This window comes from Conger conger, chromosome 2, assembly GCF_963514075.1.
Source record: "Conger conger chromosome 2, fConCon1.1, whole genome shotgun sequence".
NCBI lineage: Eukaryota > Metazoa > Chordata > Actinopteri > Anguilliformes > Congridae > Conger > Conger conger.
The window spans coordinates 14,618,460-14,642,724 of NC_083761.1; the positions used below are offsets into that span (position 1 = coordinate 14,618,460).

Sequence of the window (24,265 nt, forward strand, 5' to 3'; positions counted from 1 at the left end):
CAGCGGTGTGAATGAATAGCCTACTTTATGCAGCAATCAATAAGAGTGCTACCTGAAGTCGGAATAGTTTAGCCTTGAATAGCGGTGAGAGGAGGGTTCTGAAAACAGATGACTGAGCTGAGGGTGCTTTCGTCCGCTTAAAACCTCACAGGGGAACATTTCACAGCTATGGGCGGTTGGGAAACGGGAGGGGGGGGCTGTGAAACAAGGTCTTTTCACTGACTGTTGCCTTCCAGGATGTTCCGACGAAGCTGGTTGCCAAGGCGGTCCCTCTGCCCATGACAGTGCGGGGGCATTGGTTCCTGAGCCCACGCACGGAGTACACGGTCGCCGTGCAGACGGCCTCCAAGCAGAGCGACGGTGACTATGCTGTGTCGGAGTGGAGCGAAATCATCGACTTCTGCACTGCAGGTGAGCAGACGGCTATGTGGCAGGTAGACCTCCCTCCTGAAGAAAACAGCTGGTAGCTGGTTGACTAGTTCAGACCAGCTCCATACTTACATACATACTTACATACATGGTTTGAGCAGCTTAAGCTGTGTTTTGAAACAGCTGCTAGCTGGTCATTTCAAGCTGGTCATAGCTGGATTTTACACCAGGACTGCTTCAAAACCACCAGCGCATGATGGCAATTTCAAACTTGATTTATCTCTAAGATGTGAGATGTAAGATGTAAGATGTAAGATGTGTATGGTTGGCTGGCCTCACTGCAGCTAAAAAGAATCTTGCACAAAGATGGAAGCCGCCACACTCCCTGTTCTGGTCTCATTGGGTAAATAGCTTTATCCAAATTGTCTACATGGAGACAATTTCTCAGACTCATGGAGCATTCATAAAAAATTGGATGCCTGGCATTGGGCAGCTGCTGCTGTCAAATTTTTGTTATGATTTTGTTTGATTTCAGTGAAGCCAGCAAATCCAATCTTTTATGGGACAACTATGATTTTGCTTGTTTGTTCTGTGGCCCAGGATTGATTGAATAAAAAAAAAAACATTTGATCACAAAAAATCCCAAAAAGACACCAGCTCGAGAACGGGCAGTGGAGGAGGACCACCTTTTAATGCGCCATTTGGCGACTTTGAGCGATCGCTCCTCGTTCCTCACTGGCAGTGACAAACGGCCGTGGTGTCCTCCTCCTTAGTAGCGCTTTGGGCTGAGGCTGAAATATAAGTGCTCCCCTTCTGGTTTTTTTCCAGACTATTCCACCGTGCATCTAACGCAGCTGCTGGAGAAAGCCGAGGTGATTGCGGGAAGGATGCTGAAATTTTCTGTGTTCTATCGCAACCAACACAAAGAATATTTTGACCATGCCAGGTACAGTAGCCAACGTGTTCTTGTGTGTTTACCCATTCTGACTGGGTATGCAAATTGCTGATATTGGAATGAGGGGAAAAAATAGTCTGTTACATTAATGAGCTGTGGGACTGCATTAAAATGACGGCTGCATTAGGCATCCATGGCTAGGAATGAGCCTGAAATGTGAAGTCATTCATTATTCACAGTGTTGTTCTATTGTGGAAAGGCACTCACTCACTCTTTCCTCAGTCTTTCTCTCAGCATTTCTTATTTATATGTTGTGTACCCTGCACAGCAGCTGACACTCATAGTGATTACAGGATCAGCTCAGGCTGTTGCCAGGGTCCCGAACGATAAATTAAAAAGTGCTGGTACCTTCATGCATTCACAGTCGTGTAAAAACCCTCCAACAATATCTAATTCTACTGTGGCTGCAGAGAAAGGGGGGGAGAGAGACGAGAGAATACTATACTAAACGGTGAACTAAACGGTGGTATGTTGCTTTATGACTTAAACCTGTATGACTGAGACCAGCATAAGACTAAGACCCCCCCCCCCCAGGTCTTCTTTGGCAGACCTGGTAATTAGAAGTAGGTGATGTCATATGTAAATATCAGACAGGGTGCTGACTGACAACTTTACAATTTGTCTTCATTCAATTGAATATTATCAGCCTGTTTCTAGCCTTGCTGTCCAGTGTCAGAATTTGTATGCAAGCCTGTGCCTTCTCTCTAGACTTCTTCTCCCATCAGAAGAGCCACAGAAAATGCACCATGAATCTGTGCAGCCCTGCTTGTGTTTGTAGTGCCGTTTCGTTAAAGAGACTTTGGGTAATGAATGATCCTGTTAAAGAGAGCATCTTGCTGAGGTCTGCGCTGATGTTGAAGATGCACTTTATCCTCTTACTGACACAGCCGTTAGCAAATTACTTCCCTGGGAGACATTAGGCATTCCGTGGTGAGCTCGATGCTCTTCACGAAAAAGACTACTCTCAGTGCATGGGCTGAACGTCTCAGCAAAACTAATGGCTATGAAACAGGATGTTCAAAGCAGTTAGCCCTATTTCACTTGCTACCAGCCCTCTTCTTGATGTTAGGATGCGAGAGAGACAGGCCTTTTTAAAGTGTTACAGGAGATTGTTTCGGTGAGATGGAGGCTCTGACCTATTCCACACCACTGTGCATCTCCTGTCTGAGCTTATAAGAACTCCAACTATTACTCAAAATTCATATTCCTCCCCCAAATAAGTTTGTGCTATGATATCTCCTGACTGGGTTAGAAAAAGACAGGAGTGCCATCTCATGGATAAAAAGTATACCCAGGGATGTGCTGTGAACAAGAATGAAATCACATCCCATTGGCAGTATGCATTATGGCTTTCTATAGCAAGCACAATGGTCCAGCAACTGTCAGGTCTATCAATGCTTGGAACAATATTTAAAATAAAACACATACATTTTATTTTTGAATGGCTCATAGAACCATTCTAACTGCCCTTTAACCCTTTCAGTCCCAAGCCCAATATGAAGTGGCTCCACCCAAGGGATTTTGGCATTGATGACAAAATTGAGAAAGTTGAGAATATTTACGTAGGGTTTTAATAGGGGGTCAAAACAATAGTATAGCACTCACTTTGATTGGTTGAGAAGGTATAAGATCAAGAGTGGCATATGTCACTCTTGGGATTTTATGGTAGTTACGCCGGAGTGGCATTGTCTCTGTTGGGACTAAAAGGGTTAAGTTCAAATCCAGCCTTTTCCACAAACCTTTGCAATTCAGATTCATGATGTTTTCTAAGATGTGTTTACTCTTTTATTTATGAAATAAAACACTTATTCAGTATCACAAGACACATCTGCTCTGTTCGCTCCAGGGAGGCCCAGGACAACAAAATGGTGCCCTCGGTGAAGGACAACAGCGGCAGCCACGGCTCCCCCATCAGCGGCAAGCTGGAGGGCATCTTCTTCAGCTGCAACACCGAGTTCAACACGGGCAAGCCGGCGCAGGACTCCCCCTACGGCCGGTACCGCTTCCAGATCGCGGCCGAGACGCTCTTCAACCCAAAGACCAACCTCTACTTCGGGGACTTCTACTGCATGTACACGGCCTACCACTACGTCATCCTGGTGCTGGCGCCCGCCGGCTCGCCCGGCGACGACTTCTGCAAGCAGCGGCTGCCCGCGCTGGACCTGGCCGACAACCGCTTCCTGACCTGCGCCGTGGAGGAGGACGGGAGGCTGGCCTTCCACCACGCGCAGGACGTCATCCTGGAGGTCATCTACACCGACCCCGTGGACCTGGGCCTGGGGACGGTGGCCGAGATCAGCGGCCACCAGCTCATGAGCCTGTCCACCGTCAACGCCAAGAAGGACCCCAGCTGCAAGACCTGCAACATCAGCGTGGGCCGCTAACCCCCCCGAGGAAACCCCGAGGAGCCCCCCAAACAGACCGTTTGACCCCTTTAATGTTACATCCGGCCTCGTTCCCATCCTTTTCGCGGCATGCTTTCACTGCTTTTTTTACCGGACGGTGGTCTCTCCCTTCGGCCCGTTTCATCTTTTTTCTCAAATCTATTCTTGCTAGATTTGTTGTGTTCCTGTTTTTTTTTTTGTTTTGTTTTTTTTCTAATCTTTTTCGGGAGGTATCTGTGAAGTCCCTGCCAGGGGATATGATAACAATGCTTTATTTACCAAGCCCCCTGCCCCCACGCCCAACCCTGTCACCCTTTTCCTGGCTGTGTTGCTTGTAACAGACATCTCTCCAACCTTAGAGCCGCAATGTAATATTTTGCCAAAGGTAACAAAATGATCAAACTGCTGTAGTGAATCATTGATAACAGCTTCTCAAAGGTATTATAAATGAACATTAATGCTATCTTGTAATGAAATCAAATTACGGGATAATTCGTAAGAGCATGATGGGTTGTACCTGCAGCATGAATTTAATATTGAAAACCTTGAAATGTCAGCACCTACACCTTGTTATTCTGCAGTGTTACATGTTATTTATTCCAGACAACAAAAACATAGACTGTGTTTGAGCATAATAAATGTGATAGAAAAATATTTATTTTTACCATTGTATAGAAAATGAACAAATCAAAAGTGCACAATATCAACAATTCAGATCATAGCAATGAGTCGATTTTTGGGGGGAAAACACCTTCCAAGCAAAAACAAAAAAAAGGGAAATGAAATACAGACATTGCCTGAATTACGTGCACTAATAAGCTAACATACACAAGCCCTCTTTAAGACAAAAAGAGGTGTGTTAATTTAACAGGGTGTTAGACCATAACGAATCAAATTTGGGCCATAGAAAACAGAACATTCTCAACCACATTGATTGTAGCACAACAACTTAACAGTATAATAGTTAATTGGCATGCAGAGACACTCATTGGGAACGGTTTAACGTTATTCGCCATTATATGTTATAGATACATTTCCGTTGTAATAATTTAGATTGTGGGTTTTCTGAACGACAAGCTTCTCAAGCAGAATTGCACTTAACAGAAAGCATCACGTGAGCATAGCTTCTGTGCGCCCTTCAATGTTTCGCATATTTCACAGTACGAAGTATTATACTAATAAAATGCTGCTCACAAAAATCATGACCATATTACAGCTACATTCCAGATATTTAAAAATAAAACTATAAAAATGCCCAGACTGTGATGTAAAGAATTATCAATTGTATTTTATGGACTTATACAGCCTATTTGGAATGAGTGCTGAAAGAATGCTTTTAAAAAGCAAGGCCTACCCCATTTATTAACAGACAGCAGACAGTTTATTGTTAGCCTAATTGATTTTCAGGCTGTTTGTCTATACATAACTCATTATTTGGTCTCCATAAATGACATGTTTATTTTCTTCAGGCCATTACTTGTTGATAAGGGGGATTCAATACTGGCACCAATTGATGTTATGGGAAGTGCTTATTTTCTGGCAAGACTTAATTGGTGTGGCCAGAACGAATGAATTTGAATAGCATTGAGGAAGAAGACAATTTCCTATGGTAGAGTAGCAAATCTGAGCATTTCAATATTGTATTTTCGATATTATCGATTTAAAGTCAGTACTACTTAAGGATACTAGAATTAGACACCTTTTGAACTGCGACCCGATCTGATAAAGCTGCATGTTATTTTGGTTTTTATTTAAAAATATATAAATAGTAATAATAAAGTGCCATATTTTAGCATAGACGTGTATACATTTTTTCACACAAACATCAGTTCTTTCTCTGGACCTTAAAATACGTAGAGTAGCACTTAACAATGGTTGCTACATAGTGCAGTACGTTGCATTCGTGTCACAAAGGGCAAGGGGAATTTTGGGTTGTATAGCAACAGCTGGCTAGCTTGCCATCCTCATAACTGTGTAGACCAAGATGATGGTTATTAAAGTGCATAAAAGTGTCAGTATGGCACAACAATGTCCAATATGAAACACTCAAGTTCATGTCCTAGCATTTCCTTTGAAGAAAAAATAAATAAATAAATAAAAATGGAAAGGGTTTTCTCTCAGATGGCCTTGGAGGGTTCTTGTTTACTGAGAAGGACTTCCAGCAATCTGAGCTTAGCTTTTAGATTCTTGTACTCGTGGTACTCCTCAGCCATGGGGATGCGGTCGTCTTTCTGTGCAGTCCTTGTGTAGAGGAGAAGAAAAACACATTAAGCAGGGTCGTCCCTTTCCGTGCACACTGCTATAACCCCTGTGTTGCCTTATTAAACTAGTTTTGTACATCGGTGGAAAAAAAAAAGTATTTTATTTTAATCGATGCATTTACGAAAAATATTATATGTACAGAACAGCTGTCTGCCCCCCTTGGTCTGTCACTCTGTTGTAGTACTCAGTGGGTGTGTGCATTACGCTGTTGTATCATTTCTGCTGACCAAGCTGACTACTTTTGTGGATGTTATTTTATTTTCTTCTATTATTTTTTTCAGGCAATGTTGAAAACATAACCATTCATTAAAAGAAAAAAGCGAGAAAAATAAATCTGAAATTTTGTTGTTATTTTTGAAGTCTTGGTCTTACCTCCCCATCTGTCTGAAGAACTGCTCCTCAAACTCTCGGAGTGCCTTGCGTCGACGTCTCTTCTCCACCCTGGTTTCTCTCAGACACTCCAGCAGTTCGGGCCTGGGAGGGTTCGCACAACACAAACATGGCAAATCATCAATGTATTCACAAGCTTCGTGTCTGTGGCTAACTCTGACGAACACATTAGATAAGGCATGTTCTTTTGTATTTTTAACAGACCTGGGTCAAATACCAAGTTGTTCTGGATTCTACACTTTACTGAGCTTGGCTGGTGTATTGGAACCTAGGAAATACTCTCAAAAAGTGCAAATCCCACCTTCTGGTCCTCTTAGTTGACTCAGTTGACTCATAGGCGATGGATTAACTAGATGTGCTCATGGCAGACTCTGATGTGTGCTCTGAGACATATTCTATTACATTGGGTTAGCTTCCATATAAATCATTGTTTATACGGCCTATAAAAGGCTTGTCTTGATCCAACTTAAGTATAATTGCAGGCGTATCTCTTGAGGGCCACTGTTGGAACCGACGACAGATTCAATAATTAATCACTTAAGGCAAACAGACTGGTGAGATAACTCTTCACCCCTTTGTCATCGCTGGCAGATTAAATTTTGCTTTCACAGCGAGAATGTGATGAAATTGAAGCAGTTAGATTAATGTGAGTCATACAGCGCTCATGGCTGTCCTAATGTATGGCTGAAACAGGCGGTCGTCGTTGACAAGTTCCAGTTTTCTGAAGCAGAAATACACAGTCTTATTTCTTATCTAATTCCTACAATATAGCTATTATTATTATGCTACTTACGAAGGCTAACACCAATAATAGCTCACTTCAAGGAGAGGAAAACTGGTTAAAGCCATTTCGAGCTATAAGCAAAGCTTGAATTAGGTGGTTTTAGGTTTAAGATGGGGCTTAAACGCACTGAGCTGTAACAGTCCGTGTACAGGACAGGTGACCTTTGACCTCACGCGGGGGAGGGGGGGGCGGTGCGGTACCTGGAGGCCTCGTGCAGGTTGGACATGGTGATGGCGGGCTGGCGGACCGCTTTGACCTCGTCCAGCGGAGACACGAAGGCCGTGTCGCTGTCCTCCTCCTGCGGACACGGAGACTCGTCCGCCGCCACCGGAGACGTCGCCCTCCAGGACAGGGCCGGGCGGCGCTGCATGTAGTCTTCCTCTGAGTCGTCCTCTTCCTCCTGCAGACGAGGCAATGCTGAGTCACCCCATCTGTGAGGGCCCGCTGTCAGAGCTCCCACACGAGGCACTACAGCTGAAACACACACACTCTTCTGATACTCGTGCCCAGGAGTCAGTGAGGCTGCAGACTACAGCAGTGGTCCCCAACAGACAGTGAGTCTGCAGGCTACAGCAGCAGTCCCCAACAGACAGTGAGTCTGCAGTCTACAGCAGTGGTCCCCAACAGTCAGTGAGTCTGCAGACTACAGCAGCAGTCCCCAACAGACAGTGAGGCTGCAGATGCCAGCAGTGGTCCCCAACAGACATTGAGGCTGCAGACTACAGCAGCAGTCCCCAACTGACATTGAGGCTGCAGACTACAGCAGTGGTCCCCAAAAGTCAGTGAGTCTGCAGACTACAGCAGTGGTCCCCAACAGTCAGTGAGTCTGCAGACTACAGCAGTGGTCCCCAACAGTCAGTGAGTCTGCAGACTACAGCAGCAGTCCCCAACAGTCAGTGAGTCTGCAGACTACAGCAGTGGTCCCCAACAGACGGTGAGGCTGCAGACTACAGCAGCAGTCCCCAACAGACAGTGAGGCTGCAGACTACAGCAGTGGTCCCCAACTGACATTGAGGCTGCAGACTACAGCAGTGGTCCCCAACAGAGGGATGATACCAAGCATCCACTTAAAATGAGCTCGTAGTGCACAATCTTATTTAACACACCATTTTCGTTTATACCACAAAAAAGTCTGAAAAAGTACAGGATGATTAGAAGATTAGTTAGCTCTCTGCCACCGTTGTTTGAAGATAACACACCATACATTCTATTTGATTCTAATGAATGAAAAGCAAAGTGGCACAGAATACCCCCACAGTAAGCTGTCCAAAGTTAATTAAACTCTTCACAGAGTAAATAAGAGTCCAACAGGGACCATACATCCTCTGTGAGAGTTGATTTATCAATTAACATTTTGCTGTGTAGGTGCATAGAAGCCACTACATTCAGTTAACGTAATATTATAAGGGAATAGTTGACACAGTAAACACAAACTCACAATTGTAGTGATGGACGGTGAGGCACACAGAAGCTGTTTGATCATCTGGTATCTGTCATACAAGGGCTTTACCAAGTTCCTCTCCTGTTTGGTGCCCTGAAAACAGACATATCGTTTAATTTAGTTGCATTTATCATAGCCTTGCCATCAGCATAACAGATAGTAAAGCTCTTACTGGGCGACCGTGCAGGCTCTCAAAGTACAACAGACACTTCTGCAGAGTCATTTTCTCCAGAGCCATTTGGTTTTGGGTCATTTCCTGAATAAAACATAAATAAACAGAGCAATTAAAATATCCGTGCAGAGTTCACATTTTAACCATATCCTTCAAAAGAAAAAAAAATTGTATCTGCCAACTGGCAGACGACGTATAACGGACGAACAAAGAGGCACACACCGTACCACTCAAACATGAATTTACCTTCATGTTGTCTGGGAGACCGAGTGCCTGCCGCTTCTCCCGCAATCTCTTCAGCAGGGCGTCGACTGTCTCCTCCAAGCAGGGTTTATGCTGTGGCTCTGTCGCTCCCTGCTGGTCATTGTTGTATCTGCATATTTCGGTGAGCGCTACCCTTCTCTCATCTCGAAGCTCGGCTTCAGACTGTTTCAGCTTCAAATCTGGATTATAAATCCAAAAGTTTAAAATTATACACACGGAAATGAATGCAGGTATTGCGGCAAGTAAATGTACCGTAAGGGGGGGGGGGGGGGGTTAGTGCTACATTTCTGCTTATGCCTTATTTGCTTATCACTTCCATATGTGTGGTGCTTCACTTCCTATGTGTTTGTCCTTGGGGACATTTTTACAATGTGTGAGGCTTGGAGTTATGTCATTCACCGGCCACCTGCTCATTTTATTATTGACCTGGATACTAGAGTCTACGAGCTGTACATTATGATTCCTGGAGGCGTTTTCGACATTCTTAACGGCATTATGTGGGGATTTAGTACCTGCACTCTCATATGGTCTGGATTTACATATAATTATTTGTGTCTATTGTTATCTGCTGATGATAGACAAAACAATCGAATATCAGATTGTACTATACTGGTATCTGTTTTCTGTCTGTTTTCTTGCATTACACCCGTATTTTCACCACATGACGAACGTTATATATACCTTTTAGCTGCTTGCGAGACCTGGCCAGCTCATTCATGAGCTTGAACATCTCTGGATTTGCAGTTTTGTCATTGTGCGACGGCTAGGAGAGAACAAAGCACACTGAAAAAAACACGGAGCAGACAGTGATATACGGTAAGACGCATTCTTTTGTAATGAATAGGCTAGCCTTCAGAGGGCGCCAAATCCTGAAGTTTTGTTCTTTGGGGGGGGGGGGGGGGGTTTGGAACGACTTTATGGACCGTTTCAACTTTTGCCGAGCTTGCCTTTTAGTAAGCAAGACGGAAAGTCGGATAAGCCTACGCCTATATTTAAAGATATCAGGTCTGAGCAAGCTGGAACCAGTTCGGCCCAGGAAAACAAGTATCGTCACACTGCTGTAAGCCAAGAGGAAATCCCCCCCCTCCCGCCTTAGTCACTGGGAAAAATCTTACACACACTAACAGTTGTTCCCGCACAGGATGAAAAAGGCTGATGATGTATTAGTGGTGGGCTAAGACAAAAACCTTGACCCACATTAGCCCTTTTTGCACACTCCTGCTTTCAATCGTCAAACCTAATGAGATTATGTTTCATTAATAAACATGAATACAAATCAAAACACATTTCTTTTAATCGTATTCTAAATCTCCTGTAATATTTGTTGGTAATCTGCAACTTTTTGGAAAATAAAGGTTGTAAAAAGTTGTTGTACATACCCTGTATTTCCTCTCCTGCTCAAATCTCTCCTCAAATTTTCGGATTTTCCTCTTCACAGTCTGTATGTGTCTGGTGAGGAGGGGGATTGACAATGTGTCTTTGGCGCCCTCTGCAGGCTCTGTTCTCACAATGCCTCTCGCCCTAAAGAAGGGAAATATCCATCAGTACACTATGGATTTGCCTCCGTATGATCACATAGTAACAAGCTCATGTGTACTCACAAAACCACACAGAAACGCACACACCCATAATCATACTATTAAAACAGCAGGAATGTCACTTGTTTCCACAAACAGAAAAGCATTTTGTCAACACATTTTAGGATTTGTGTTCATGTATATATAACATCTTTTGAGCATTCGGCAAATATTAATCGTAGTGGTTTCTCAGTATGTGTCATTGATGGTCTGAATATTCCCTTGTCTGCCTCAATTTGCTTATAACAGCTGAAGCTAGGTTTTCAAAACAGCTGGTAGCTGGTTAACCAGTTAGACCAGCTCTTTACTCAACATGATTTTACCTGCTCAAACTATGTTTTGAAACAGCTGGTAGCTGGTATCTCAAGCTGGTCATACCTGAATTACACCAGGGAAAGTCATTTCCTTGCGTTTCCTATCAAGTGTTTTCCTCAGATAGCTCCAGCTTGAGACTGACACCCCCACAGAAAACAATCTTCGCAGTCACTGGACATAACCAGCTGTTGAACCATGAATCCCTGTGCAGATACAGCACAGTCATACTGATAGGAGACACACCTCTGATCTGTGGAGCAATATGCAGGACGTGGCCCTTCTCTGTTCCTGTGTGAGAGTAGAGAAGGCTGTAAGCTGCTACTCTGCTTCTCGTGTGTATGAACCATCTTGCCTTTTCTATCTCAGCACTGTCCTGCTGAAGGCCCACAGCTCTTAATGCTTTTAATAATAAATAACAGGGCCTCTAGCCTAGTGGCTAAGGTGCGTGACTGGGACACAGAAGGTCGGTGGCTAAAGCCTCAGTGTAGCCACGATAAGATCCACGCAGCTGTTGGGCCCTTGAGCAAGGCCCTCCACATTTCTCCCGGGGGTTGTCGCCTGCTTAGTCTAATGAAATGAAGCAATTAAACACACTCTCCACTTCAGACCATTTCTGCCATAGGAGGACTGTGTGTGTGTGAGAGAGCTGACTGACAGATAGACTGAGCTGTAGGGGGTTCTTACATGATGAACTGCTGGGAGCAGGGGGGGGAGGGTGCGGCCTCTGTGTCACTGTTGAAGCGTTGGCTCTGGGTGAAGCTGGCACAACGAGGGGAGGGCAGGGGGCTGTCCCCGTCTGTGATGTGTCTCAAGAGCCGGCTGGGCCCGGGGGACAGCTGGCTATCCGCACTCCCACCCTCAGGGGCTGGGGCCCACTGGACAGGCCAGGTTTCTGCTGGGGGTGGGAGGGGGTAGAAATATGAGTCAGACAGACAGACTGACAGATAGCCACACGTGCTGGAGTCTGGAGTTCAACATCTAAGATATCAGACTGATGACTGGCCAAAGTCTCTCCAAACAGCAAAGCTATCATCTTCTGATCGGAGGACTTGTAAGCCAACACCCAAAACCGTAACAGGAGCATATTGACAAGCCATTTACTTCTACAAAGTGTAAATATTCTAAAAGGAGCAGGCCTTTAAGATGTCCTGAATTTGAAAAAAGCCTACTTTTTATGTGCTTTCACCCCTTTTTCTGGCCAATTTGGAATATGCAAACATATATAGAGTGAGCTTCATAATGTTAGGGATATTCTTGAAAAACATGTTTAACATATTGTCCTGTATCTGAGAAGCACTAGATTAGCCTTCTACGTTGGTTGATGCATGGTGATCCTTCACAATGCTGTGAAAGAGCAGATTCTCAGCTCCTGTTACGGGGTATTTTAATACATTTTGGTTCCACCATGTAGAAATTACAGCACTATTGAAACAAACGTAAACATAATTTTCGGGCACATATGCGTTTCAGATTAAGCAAGCAGGTTATTTCCCTTTGTTGCAACAGATGAGACCAAGATTGACGTATCAGAGTGATGGCAAGAGTAAAGTCTGGCGACAAAAAGGAACTGCCCAAGATCCAAAGGACACCCTCCCCCCCTCCCATCTATGAAACACTTTATGGTTTGGGAACTACCCTGCTGTAAAATCCAGCTATGCTAGTTTGACCAGCTTGAAAATTGAGCTGATCAAGCTGGTCCTAAAATAATCTAGATGTGTACGAGCTGGTCAACCAGCATGGCCAAGCTGGTCATAAGGCTCTGTCTAGCTGGGTATGACCTGGCCAACCAGCTAGTGCTGGTAGATTGTCTGAGCTGGTCAACCAGCTAAACCATGTTGAGCTGGGAGCTGGTGTAAACTAGTCAACCTGCTACCAGCTGTTTCAAAACCTACCTTGAGCTCTTTTTTTCAGCAGGGTATCTATAGTTGATACTGGTACTGGCTCACTGGTCTTCATTGATGATGTGACAGCAAGAACATAATTAACTCTAAATTGTTCTCTAAATCCTAATTGCTCAAGTTCAACAAATGCCTCCAAAATCATTTGATGGTGCATCATCCTACAGCAAGACCTAAACATACTGCTAAAGCAACCAATTTCCAGCAAGCAACCAGTTTTTCACAAAATTATTCACATGCCAAGTTATTGACCTGACCTGAATCCAATTGGGCATATGTTTAGTGCTGAAGAGAAAACTTCAAGGAACTAGCAGGAGCTGAAGATGGCTGCAATACAGGCCTGGCAGAGCATCACCAGAAAAGATACTCAGCACCTGGTGATCAGCACTCTGGGTCACATACTTCAAGCAGTCATTGCATGCAAAGGATATGCGACAAAGTACGAAACATAATTACTTTAATTTAAATGTACAGTAATTTCTACATGGTGAAATGTAATAAAAGCTGAGAATGTGCACTTTAACCACATTGTGTGTGCTCTCCTCTGAAACAGGTAATGTCAGTCCTGCACAGACACGAATCGATGGAAGACACTTCACATCCAGCTTAACAAGTAGATTTGCGGGTCCCCAATCGAACCGATTATGCACTACGAAAGTACCTTTAACACGATGAGCCACCCAGCATCCTCCAAAATTGCTACAATTTCACAATGGGATAATGAACGCTTTCAACGTAATTGGCGCAATCAATGCAAGGAACCTCATTCAGTAAACCTCCACGGAATATTTCCCTGACTGACTCTAGCCAGGTGTTCTCCTCCCAGTGCAGTTATCAAGGGCAGCCATTAGCCATTAGAAGCTCCTGCTAATGAGAAAGTCCTCTCTGACCTTTAGATGAGAGGTCAACCCAAACATGGTTCAAAAAGGTGTTTCATTTTCCAGAGAACAAGTCTCCACAAACACAAATCCGTTTTGTGTGGGCAAATGAGAACCTCAGCGAAGTGATTGAATAACATCAAAGATGGCTATTAATAGCAGCATGATATTAGTCATACAAGGTATTGGTTATTAGTTATTATTAGTAATTACAAGCTATACTCTCGGGGAAAACGTAAAAATCCCCAATCAGCATCACTACAGTGGAGTGTGTCCTCCACCGGCACGACTGTTTACACAGGTACGTCACACCAGTGTGTGGATCACGACTACAGACACAGGGACGTGCCTTCACTCACGGGGGAGGTTCAGGAAGCCAGAATGAGTGTGTGGTTTATGAAAGAAACAGGAAAGGTCAACGCTGAGAGGCTGCCAGTCAGAACGGAGCTGGGGGGGACGGTGGGGGGGGCACGGGCTGAGTGTGCGGCTGACGAAGCACATGGCACGGCAGTGGGGAGGCGGTTCCAGCATGCGCAGGGCACAGGCACTGCCGCTCAGAACCACACGGTTATTAATAGACACCGGGGTCTAATAGGCTCCCAGTCACCGCGCGGCTCGCCTTGGCTGTAAACAACAGGCGGAACGAGAGAAGCAACACCGTCACCCGCTGCCAAAATAACCGCTCACGCCTCGATTCTGGCAGCCCCCTGAGCCCGTGTCAGTACACAGAGCAGCCTCTGCTCCCAAACTAGGGAGTAAAGTGGGGCATCCAATGGGCTGGGCTCAAGTGAAAAAATGCTGATCGTCAGTGAAACTGAACCCCATTAAAACACCGTTAGAGGTAACTCCTAGGTGACATGTGCAAATATACATAATTAAATCGGCATTGAAAATACAAAATACAAAAAGCCCAAAAAGCCCAGGAGAAGAGTGACCCACTGGACCGATGTCGGCCGGAACGCATGACCCACATTGCACACGCCGGGACGCGTATCGCGTGCAAGCGACGGCGTCGTGCCGGAAGGAGAGAGCGAAACAGAGGGATGCAGAGAGGAGAGAAGGATGCGGGGAGGTGGGAGAGGTGAGCGGAGGAGGGTCCGTGTCCTACCTGCCGGGCTGACCTCCCCTCCGCCAGGCGAGGGCGGCAGGTTGGGCGGCGGGACGGAGTCCTCCGGCGAGGGTCCCAGAGGGGAGCACAGGTCCACCTCCAGAGCCTGCAGCTTCAGCAGCGAGCTCTGGAAGCAGAAGCAGAACATGCTTGCCTCCGGAGCCGGGGAAACGGGAGGCGCTGGAGGAGGCGCGGGAAGAGGAGGAGAGCGTCCGTGCCGAGCGGCGGGAGCTCCGGGGACGCGCGGCACTCCGGCGGTCTGGCGCTGGATCAGTGGCGGCAGTGGCGGTAAGGCTGTTCCTCCATGAACGCTCGCTGTCTGTTCCGCGTGTGTCAGCGCGCACGTCTTCACTGCCGCACGAGCCCTGCTTCCTATGGCTTATTCACGCCGCCGTTGTAGTGAGGGGAGCTGGGAGAGGAGGGGGGGATGGAGAGAGAGAGATGGGGGGGGGTAGGTTTCGTCAGCAGCCCTGTGGTAATTTCCTCAGCCTGGTTTATGTGATGCGGGATGGGGGGTGCAGGTAGGTGTAGGGAGGAGTCAGGAATGTGGGGGTTGGGGGGGGTTTGACGATTGTGGCGAGGAGCGGGGAGGGGCGGGGGAGCTCTTTCGTGAGCCGCTACAGTAAGCACGGCTTCTCCTGCGTCGGCGGGGGTGCGTTTCATTGATGCCTGTTGACATCATGATGGGGTGAGGCTGTAGCCCCTCCCAGCTGTTCTCCTCCATTCATAAAAACAGCAGCAGGGTGGAGGAGTGGAGTGCAGCACCCCCCCCCCCTCCCCCTCCCCCTCCCAGAGGAGCACGGAGAGCGCTCGTAAGGCACGGTCTGCGTGGATGCTGAGGACTCACAACAGCACGACCGTCAGCCACGGAACCTGCCGCTGCCTACCTGCCTACCCCGCTGTTTCCTACGCCAGCGCCATTTCTGGAGCTCGTGCCGGCCGGTTTTGTGGAGTGGAGGGGGGCGGGTTGGGGGCTGAAGGGGTTGCGGCGATGCTCCTCTCACGGTACGGAGTGAGTCACAGCCGCCCACCCTCCTCCCCCTCCCCCGCTCTCCCCTCCCCCTGCTGTACCTTCCACAACAGACTGCGCTAGCGCTACGCTGGCTAATGCACGCTCCAGCCTCGGGCACAGAGAGCGCACACCCACCGCAATCACACACACGCACAGACACACACGCACACGCACACACTGCCTGTAATGAATGGCTGGACAGACATTGACAATGTTCGCCCAGGAACATCGTTACGTATGGAAATAAAGACTATTTTAATACCATGCTTATTAAAATTTCATTTAAATGAGTCCTTGTGTATTTACTTATCAAGAGGAAGGGATATTGCACTGGCATTATTTCTGAATATATAATCTCTGCATCCAAAATAATTCAACCCTATAATAATCCCTAAAATAAAAATATTTTTTATTTGGGTGACAGCCAGTGACCAAAATACTACTCTCATTATTATTTAATTATTCATTTATTTGCAGATGGAAATTAGGTAGTGGCTAAAATCTGGTGCAAAGCGCCTCAACATTAATTGTGATTGATGTGTTTTGTATACAGACCCTGATAATATAAACCAACTCTGTGTTTTTTGTCCTATTCTCCATTCTAACATTAACACATTGTATGTGAGCAGATTGGGATGCAGCACGCTGTCCGTAGTATAAGAACACAGAGTGACTTCCTGCTCGTAGGATTTCCCAGGGAGCACTTGTGTTACTCATGAATGCGTTCATTCATCACTGCGGGTAGGACCTCTTTCTGTGACGCACTGTCCGTCACGCGCGTCGTATGACGGCCTTCGGAAGGTCGTGTCCTGTGAACGTGTGCGGATTGCAAAAGGCCGCACTGTACCTCATTTCCCCTCCCGTCCACCACGGTGGTGAAGCAGGGTATCACATTTCGAGTTAGCTGCCAGCTGTGTACAGGGAAAATCCAATAGCTGGATGTCAATAAGATAAAAGTAAGTGAACCAGTTTGAATGCCCTACATACAGTAAACAGCCGTCCTTGAACACAGTCATCTTTGAGATGTGTCAGGGATGAATGTATTACACTACTTGTTGTAAAGGCAGCGTCATTAAGAAAACAGATCGAGCTTAATGGAGTCCTGTAGGCTGGCTTTCCCAGCTTCAGTGTCCATGCCAGGCTGCTAATGTAGGGGAACAGGACTGGGTAAGATCCTCACTGCAGACCTGGTGAATGTGAATTACAACATGCATGTTAATTTCATCCAGACTTTAGTCTTTGGTCCCTAAGCAAGTTTGAACAATCCCCCACAAAATGAGAACATACTATATAATGCCCATACTGAAATAAAATAGACTACTCAAGATCTGAAAATAATATTCACAGTGATTAATATTAGTGCCACTTTCAGATACTGCAAGTAATACATTGCTTTGAAATGTACTGTAATTTTTTAACATAATTTTTCCACATATTTATTCAATACATTGCAGAATGTTCTGTTTCAATCAAAGGTACTACAGACATAGATGCAGTCATATCCATGTTCCTTAAATCTACAAAAGCCAGGTTGGGCTCAGAACTGCTTTATGAATGCTGAGTATGTCAGCAAACTCTACCAGGGACACATTTGATGTTAAAAGTAGCTTCACTGTATAATTTGGTTATGAAACATGAACGTGGACAGGGCTTGTATGGGAATGCAGTACACTGTAGTTATCCATAAGCTGCATACAAACTGGATGAACTTCAGCTACTGTTGGGTAAAAACAGAGACTTTTCTTCATCTTCTGTTTTGTGCTTCACGGAGACGTGGTTGTGTGGATCGATTCCGGATTCTGCGCTGCAGCTGCCAGGCTTCCAACTCTTCAGAGCGGACCGCGACACAGAACTCTCCGGCAAAACGAAAGGCGCAGGTTTGTGCTTTTACATTAACAGTGGTTGGTGTAACGACATCACAGTGATCCAACAACACTGTTCTTCTGATGTGGAATCTTTTCTCATAAACTGCAAACCCTTCTACACCCCCTGTGAGTTTGTTCCATTCATACTAGTTGGTGTTTACATTCCACCTCATGCTAACACGCAGGAGGCACAGCGCATGATCGCCGACCAGATACTGTGTGTGGAGCGGAAAAACCCGGACTCTTTAGTTATTGTCCTCGGCGACTTTAACAAAGGAAACCTCAGCCATGAACTCCCCAAATACAGACAGTTTATTAAATGTCCGACCAGAGAGAAGAACATTTTGGATCACTGTTACACCACAGCTAGCAGTGCGTATCATGCCGTCCCCCGCGCTGCACTGGGACACTCTGACCACGTCATGGTCCACCTGATTCCTGCATACAGGCAGAAATTAAAGCTCTCTAAACCTGTTGTGAGGATATCAAAGAAGTGGACCAGTGAAGCTGTGAAGGATCTTCAGGCATGTTTGGACTGTGCTGACTGGGATGTTTTCAGGACTGCTACCAACAATCTGGATGAGTACACAGAGGCGGTGACTTCCTACATCAGCTTCTGTGAGGACAGCTATGTACCATCACGCACCAGGGTGAGTTACAACAACGACAAACCTTGGTTCACAGCAAAACTCAGAAAGTCAAGGTCAGAGAAGGAAGATGCGTTTAGGAGTGGGGACAGAGCCATGTTTAAAGTACAAGTTTAGCAAGGAGGTGCGAGACGCTAAACGACTGTCCTCAGAGAAGCTGCAACACCAGTTCTCAGCCAATGACTCTGCTTCTGTCTGGAAAGGGTTCAGACAGATCACTAATTACAAAATAAAAACCCCCCACTCCATGAACAATTCACGCCTGGCCAACGACCTGAATGAGTTCTACTGTCGCATTGAAGGTCAATGGAACAGTCCTGACACCATCCCCCATGACAAAAGCCACCAGCTCCAGCCCCCCTCCTCCCCCACCTCCTCTATCACAGCAGGAGCCTGGGCCACTTCACAGCTACTCACCTCAGAGATACCTCTGTCCTTACTGGAAAGAGATGTCCATAGGATCTTCAAGAGGCAGAACCCCAAAGCAGTCGGGCCACCTCACTGGAGACTTGCCATGTACCAGATTGCTTCAAGGCCTCCACCATCATTCCTGTCCCCAAAAAGCCAAGGATCACAGGACTGAATGATTACAGACCCGTCGCCCTGACCTGGCTGTACACTTCATCCTACAGCACCTGGACTCCGCAGGAACCTACGCCAGGATCCTGTTTGTGGATTTCAGCTCTGCCTGCAATACAATAATGCCAACTATGCTACAAGACAAGCTCTCCCAGCTGAACGTGCCTGATTCAACCTGCAGGTGGATCACAGACTTCCTGTCTGACAGGAGGCAGCATGTGAAGCTGGGAAAACATGTCTCTAACTCCCGGACCATCAGCACCTGTTCCCCCCAAGGCTGCGTTCTTTCCCCTCTGCTCTTCTCCCTGTACACCAACAGCTGCACTTCCAGTCACCAATCTGTCAAGCTCCTGAAGTTTGCGGATGACACCACCCTGATTGGACTCATCTCTGGTGGGGATGACCATCTGGTGACCTGGTGCAGTCAGAACAACTTGGAGCTCAACGCTGTGAAGACAATGGAGACAGTTGTAGATTTCAGAAAGAACCCACCCCCAACTGACCCCATCACCTTGAGAGACTCACCTGTCAACATTGTGGAGTCCTGCTACTTTCTGGGAACCATCATCTCCCAGGACCTCAAGTGGGAGCTGAACATCTGCTCCCTCATCAAAAAAGCCCAGCAGAGGATGTTCTTCCTGCGGCAGTTGAAGAAGTTCAACCTGCCAAAGACAATGATGGTGTACTTCTACACCGTCATTATTGCGTCCATCCTCACCTCCTCCATCATCATCTGGTATGCTGCTGCCACTGCCAAGGACAAGGGCAGACTGCAGCGTATCATCCGCTCTGCAGAGAAGGTGATTGGCTGCAATCTTCCATCTCTTCAGGACCTGTACACCTCCAGAACCCTGAGGCGTGCAGGAAGGATTGTGGCCGAACCCTCTCACCCTGGACACAGACTATTGGAAACACTCGCCTCTGGCAGGAGGCTGCGGTCCATCAGGACCAAAACCTCTCGCCACAGAAACAGCTTCTACCCATCGGCAGCTGGCCTCATCAACAAGGCCCAAGGGTCCCCATTGTCATAGACTTTTATCCCTCCCTTACTTCATAAACTTTATATTTTATATTTTATATATTTTATATTTTGCACTTTAACAATACTTCATATACCCCGCTTCCGCATTATGTTGTATTGTATATATTTACTTATTTTTACCTAGATCACATTCCACCTTATTATATATCTATGTTCCTATTTTTTTGGAATCATTCTTTATGTTGTTTGCATGCACCCACAAACCACAGCAAATTCCTTGTACATAAAACTACATGGCGAAAAAAGAGATTCTGATTCTGATTCTGACTCTGATGCTGATAGTAGTCCATATATTAATGTGTTATTAAGTGAAGAGCCTACATATATACCAATACAACATCCAGCATAAAATGTATAATTTTATGCTACATCTAGTTTAGCACAAGCTGCCTCGTGAACTGGACATGGCCTGTTTCTAAAACCTTGTTGATATGAAATGGGATTGTTCACTCCCATTCCAGGGGAAACCCAGATCAACTGCACTTAATTCACACGAGCAGAGTAATACCCCTCATGACCCAAAATGCTCTAAAATCACTGAAAGATAGGAACCAATCTATCTTTTAGTGTTTATTACCATTTTATCCAAATGTACACATATTTAGTATATTTATATTCTAGCCAGATGCTTAGCACACATTTTTACTTGGATATGAGAGATTTCTGCAGTGAGCAAACAGGAAGTATGAAAGACTACTTCCCCTGTTGGCACCACACCAAGAGGACTGGGAAAACCTGAGTCAGGACTTCATTGGAAGGTCAGAAAAGTGTAGAATCCCATTATATGTTTGTTTTTTTACATCGGTATTATTTATATGTTTTTTATTTACAGTTCATGAGTACACAACTAATGAGGTTGATCAGAACCCCATGTTGTTTTAGCAAATTGGAGAAAAACATGTTTTTGTAGTTCCTGAAGACAGCATGGTAGCTGTTTTGATTATTCAAACATATGAAAGATAAACAGATATAAGGTGTCTTAATTGTCCTAATTGCCCTCTTGACTGACATTTTACCTGACATTTTAGTTCCTACCTACTGTTATGATGGCCTTTCCTTCCTCCATGCATAAAAATACTCTGTCAGTGTGGTAAAATATTTTTGCCGATTTTGTTTGGCTATGTAAACTGTTTATTGTTCCGACGTAAGTGTTTATCATTCTATTGTGTTGAGCTGTACCAAAATAGTTTTAGATATATTCCATTGTCAGATTTATCAAATAGGCCTTAGTCCTTATCTTTGTTTTACTCTTGGCACTTGAAACAGTACTTCCCTCTACGGTCTTTCAGTGCACTTGTTTCTGGTGATGGGTATGCACTTTGCACTTTGTTATACGTCGCTCCAGATAAGAGCATCTGCCAAATGCCAATAATGTCATGTAATGTAAATTTTTGCGCTGTAAGTGTTGAGCATGTAGTTGTGTACCCTGCAGTGAGCCTGATAAGGCTGGTTTCTGCTGCAGAGTTCTGGAGGCTGCAGTGTGTGCCTTCACTGGGTTATCACCTGCATCCTGAAACAGCAAACACCTGTAAGCCCTTCATTTCCTCAAAACAGGGGGCTGCACATACCATTGTGTCCTTTGTTTTCACCAGTGTAGGGATAATAGACAGCAATCAATTGGCAATCTGGTGGAAAGTTCAGCTACATTTTCCGAGTGATTTAGCTCAGTGATTAGCTTTACCGGACCTTTTAAAGGAAATTCTGGAACATTCTTGCATTCATACTGCTCGATTGAGTTTATTCTGCATTGTTGTACAGAATACTAAGTATAAGTACTGAAAGAAGTTGCTTTTTCATGGTGATTCCCACTTGAGTTGGCAAAACCTGATCATTGTGTTGACAACATTTAAGTCCACAGTAGTCTGACAGAGAACCCTGGCAAGCCTCAGGGATGTTTCAAAGAATTCTAAATGGCATCCACTGTGCTGTTGGGAGTTTAAATAAATATCAAAACACTGGTGTGACTGAAGTGAAGAAGGTTACTAAACACATTAACTGAATAGTGCCTGCTTTTCTTTCATAATGGTTTAATTTAGAAATGCAGTTTAATGCCTGTTCGCACAACAGTTTCTGAAATTGCCATTTGCCAATATCAGCACAAGCAATACAGACAATCAACAAGATATGAATAATGGTAGCGCTAGCAGTCAAATCTGGCAAATCTGTGGGATCACCACATTGGACAGAGGACATCAGGAGGCATGCCCTATTTCAACTTGTGTCGATAAATGCAGGAAAATAAAAATCCCCTATGTCACATTTTCCACAGCTGGGTTTACAGTCTGTAGACATTGTTCGGATTCTTGGAAATAATTCACTTGAGATATCAGAGAGAAAAAAAACTTGAATTCCAGGAGGGGAAAACCTGCTTTGTGAAAGAGGTGCTAGTGCTGGGGTTTGTTCTACCTTAATGGGAGACCCGTGACCATCAGCTGTGTGTATTTCTCTCTCCTGAAGACATACGGCCGAGCCTCCGTTTCCCGGCTGCTGTGCACCTGAAAAAACAGAAGAGCGGGGGAACACAGCCGTCATCAAACAGAAGACGGAGACTCGCGCTGGACGCTGGCTCACAAGCACCTTCCTGTGGGCCTCGGGGCCGGTCACGCTATGAGCTGTGACAGAACTGGTGCAGCCGGGCTCCTGTTTCATCAGTGTGGCCTACATTCCCCCAGCTGGACCAAAGGACGGCTGCCAGAGAATCACCCTCTTCTCACCGGTTTTCTTTCTGGCCTACTGGCCCCCTGAAACCCTATAGTGTAGACACTGTCTAAGTATTAGAAATATTAGGTTCACTAATATTTATTTAAACCTTTGGTGTAAATAGACAGCATTTGGATAGCGCTTCTATCTAATTACTGGATCTCATTCACCCATTCACATGCTCTGTCACACTCAAGCAGTGATAGGCTGCCATGCTAGGCTGACCAGCTTGTTGGGAGCAATTGGGGATTAGGCGTCTTCCTCAGAGAAGGAAGGCATTTTGTTTTTCCAGAAATGCACAAGAATTGTATTTGAAACTGGCATATTATTGGAAATGTTGTACATTCTTCAAATATAGCATTTTAGTCCTATTTATTTGTAAAACTACACTTCTTCTCTAAACACCAAAAATGGATATATATCGCTTTGCGCTCAAACTCTATGAATGGAAACTCATGACAAATTGGGGTGGGAATCGGATATACACAGCCCCAAGTTTTGTGTCATTTTTTTATTTTTTTATTGAAACCCACAAGACAATATATTACTAGAATACTGAACCAAAACACAATAATATTTATTCCCATTGCACATTCTTGGTATACAGCAAGAATTTTGTTTATCCCTTTTAGAAATGTAATCATTTGACCCATTTAAAAAGCTCTATTTTCAGTTACACTGTGAGAGGGCAGCTTGATTATGAGGTGAAAAGGTGACTTGTGTTGAGGTGGAGTATGCACAGCGCTTGCCTTGATATAAGATGCTATTTTGGTCAAAGCCAGTCCGTCTACAGGTCATGGATTACAATAGGGGACGGCGGCCATTTTGTGTACAGGAAACAAAAGAACAAAGGGGAAGCCGCTGAGACACTGTCCTCCGGCCCCGTGACAAACTGAGCACCGTGTACTTTCATATGAAAAGAGCTGTACACGGGGTCATCCAAGGGTGCCATTACAGAAGGGTGAGCGATGGTTCACAGAAGTCATATGCGGACTTCCAGTTTACTGAATCAGTTCAACAGAACATCTACAGTATATTTTGGATTGTGAGACACAGGAGAAGATATTCAGGGAACGTTTTGCAGGGAATTGAGATATAAGAGTGTTTCCTGGAAAATAAACTAGTAAAAGTACCATAAAGTACCATAATTGTAAAATGACATTTATAAAAAATAAAGATTTAATGTAAATACTCAAAATCAACACTGTGTGTTGAGTGCTTGAAAATGAACCCGGTAGGAATTTGGTCATGGTTGACATACTGTAGGCGACTTAAAAAATAACAAATCTGAATAAAGCAAATAAATAGAGACATGGCATTGAGTGCCAACAGTGCATAAACACACCTGTACAGATGCATCCAGATATAGTTGTCTATATCTCGCAGTTGGTGTCAAGAAGGCATGAATTGCCATGTAGGCGAGACCTTAATGTCTGTTTGTTTTAGCATTCCTTCATCATGGGCAGATCAACATAGTCACGGTTAAACCAGTTTACCAAAAGATGTTTCGAATTCATAGACTGGAGGAAGAGCTGGAATGCATACATGATACCTGACACATTGGCAGTCACATCTCATGCAAGTCTCACGTCAGAAAAGTCATCAATTTCACATGAAATTAAA

General features: G+C 45.1%; 2 protein-coding genes and 1 long non-coding RNA gene across 3 annotated transcripts in view; 2 read left to right on the forward strand and 1 right to left on the reverse strand.

The window, feature by feature from the left end:
- The window catches only part of phyhiplb (phytanoyl-CoA 2-hydroxylase interacting protein-like b), a 26,551-nt gene extending 20,248 nt beyond the window's left edge, over positions 1–6,303 (forward strand). Inside the window, exons 3-5 of the mRNA XM_061233148.1 lie at positions 237–411; positions 1,198–1,315; positions 3,171–6,303. Of these exons, the coding sequence (XP_061089132.1) occupies positions 237–411; positions 1,198–1,315; positions 3,171–3,708 (831 nt within the window). The 3' untranslated portion in view covers positions 3,709–6,303. The remainder of the gene's footprint in view (positions 1–236; positions 412–1,197; positions 1,316–3,170) is intronic.
- Positions 4,344–15,071, reverse strand: fam13c (family with sequence similarity 13 member C). The gene is made up of 10 exons (XM_061233149.1): positions 14,798–15,071; positions 11,598–11,808; positions 10,401–10,542; positions 9,703–9,784; positions 9,004–9,200; positions 8,758–8,841; positions 8,583–8,678; positions 7,345–7,544; positions 6,343–6,444; positions 4,344–5,949 (listed from the first exon to the last, which is right to left on the reverse strand). Exons 1-10 carry the CDS (start codon positions 14,943–14,945, stop codon positions 5,826–5,828), a joined length of 1,386 nt encoding a protein of 461 aa, XP_061089133.1. The 5' UTR covers positions 14,946–15,071; the 3' UTR covers positions 4,344–5,825.
- Positions 15,072–15,840: 769 nt separating this feature from the next.
- LOC133122714 (uncharacterized) lies at positions 15,841–23,844 on the forward strand. Its single transcript, XR_009708131.1, has 2 exons — positions 15,841–17,686; positions 22,400–23,844. It is a non-coding gene; the product is annotated as an uncharacterized LOC133122714 (long non-coding RNA).
- The last annotated feature ends 421 nt before the right edge of the window (positions 23,845–24,265 follow it).

Bases quoted from the DNA above. Each gene is read 5' to 3' on its own strand.
- fam13c (XM_061233149.1), bottom strand. From the start codon at position 14,945: ATGTTCTGCTTCTGCTTCCAGAGCTCGCTGCTGAAGCTGCAGGCTCTG. The intron at 10,543-11,597 runs GTAAGAACCCCC...TCCCTTCTTTAG, and splicing joins TGCTCCCAGCAGTTCATCAT to GGCGAGAGGCATTGTGAGAA. The intron at 8,842-9,003 runs GTAAATTCATGT...TGTTTTATTCAG, and splicing joins GTCTCCCAGACAACATGAAG to GAAATGACCCAAAACCAAAT.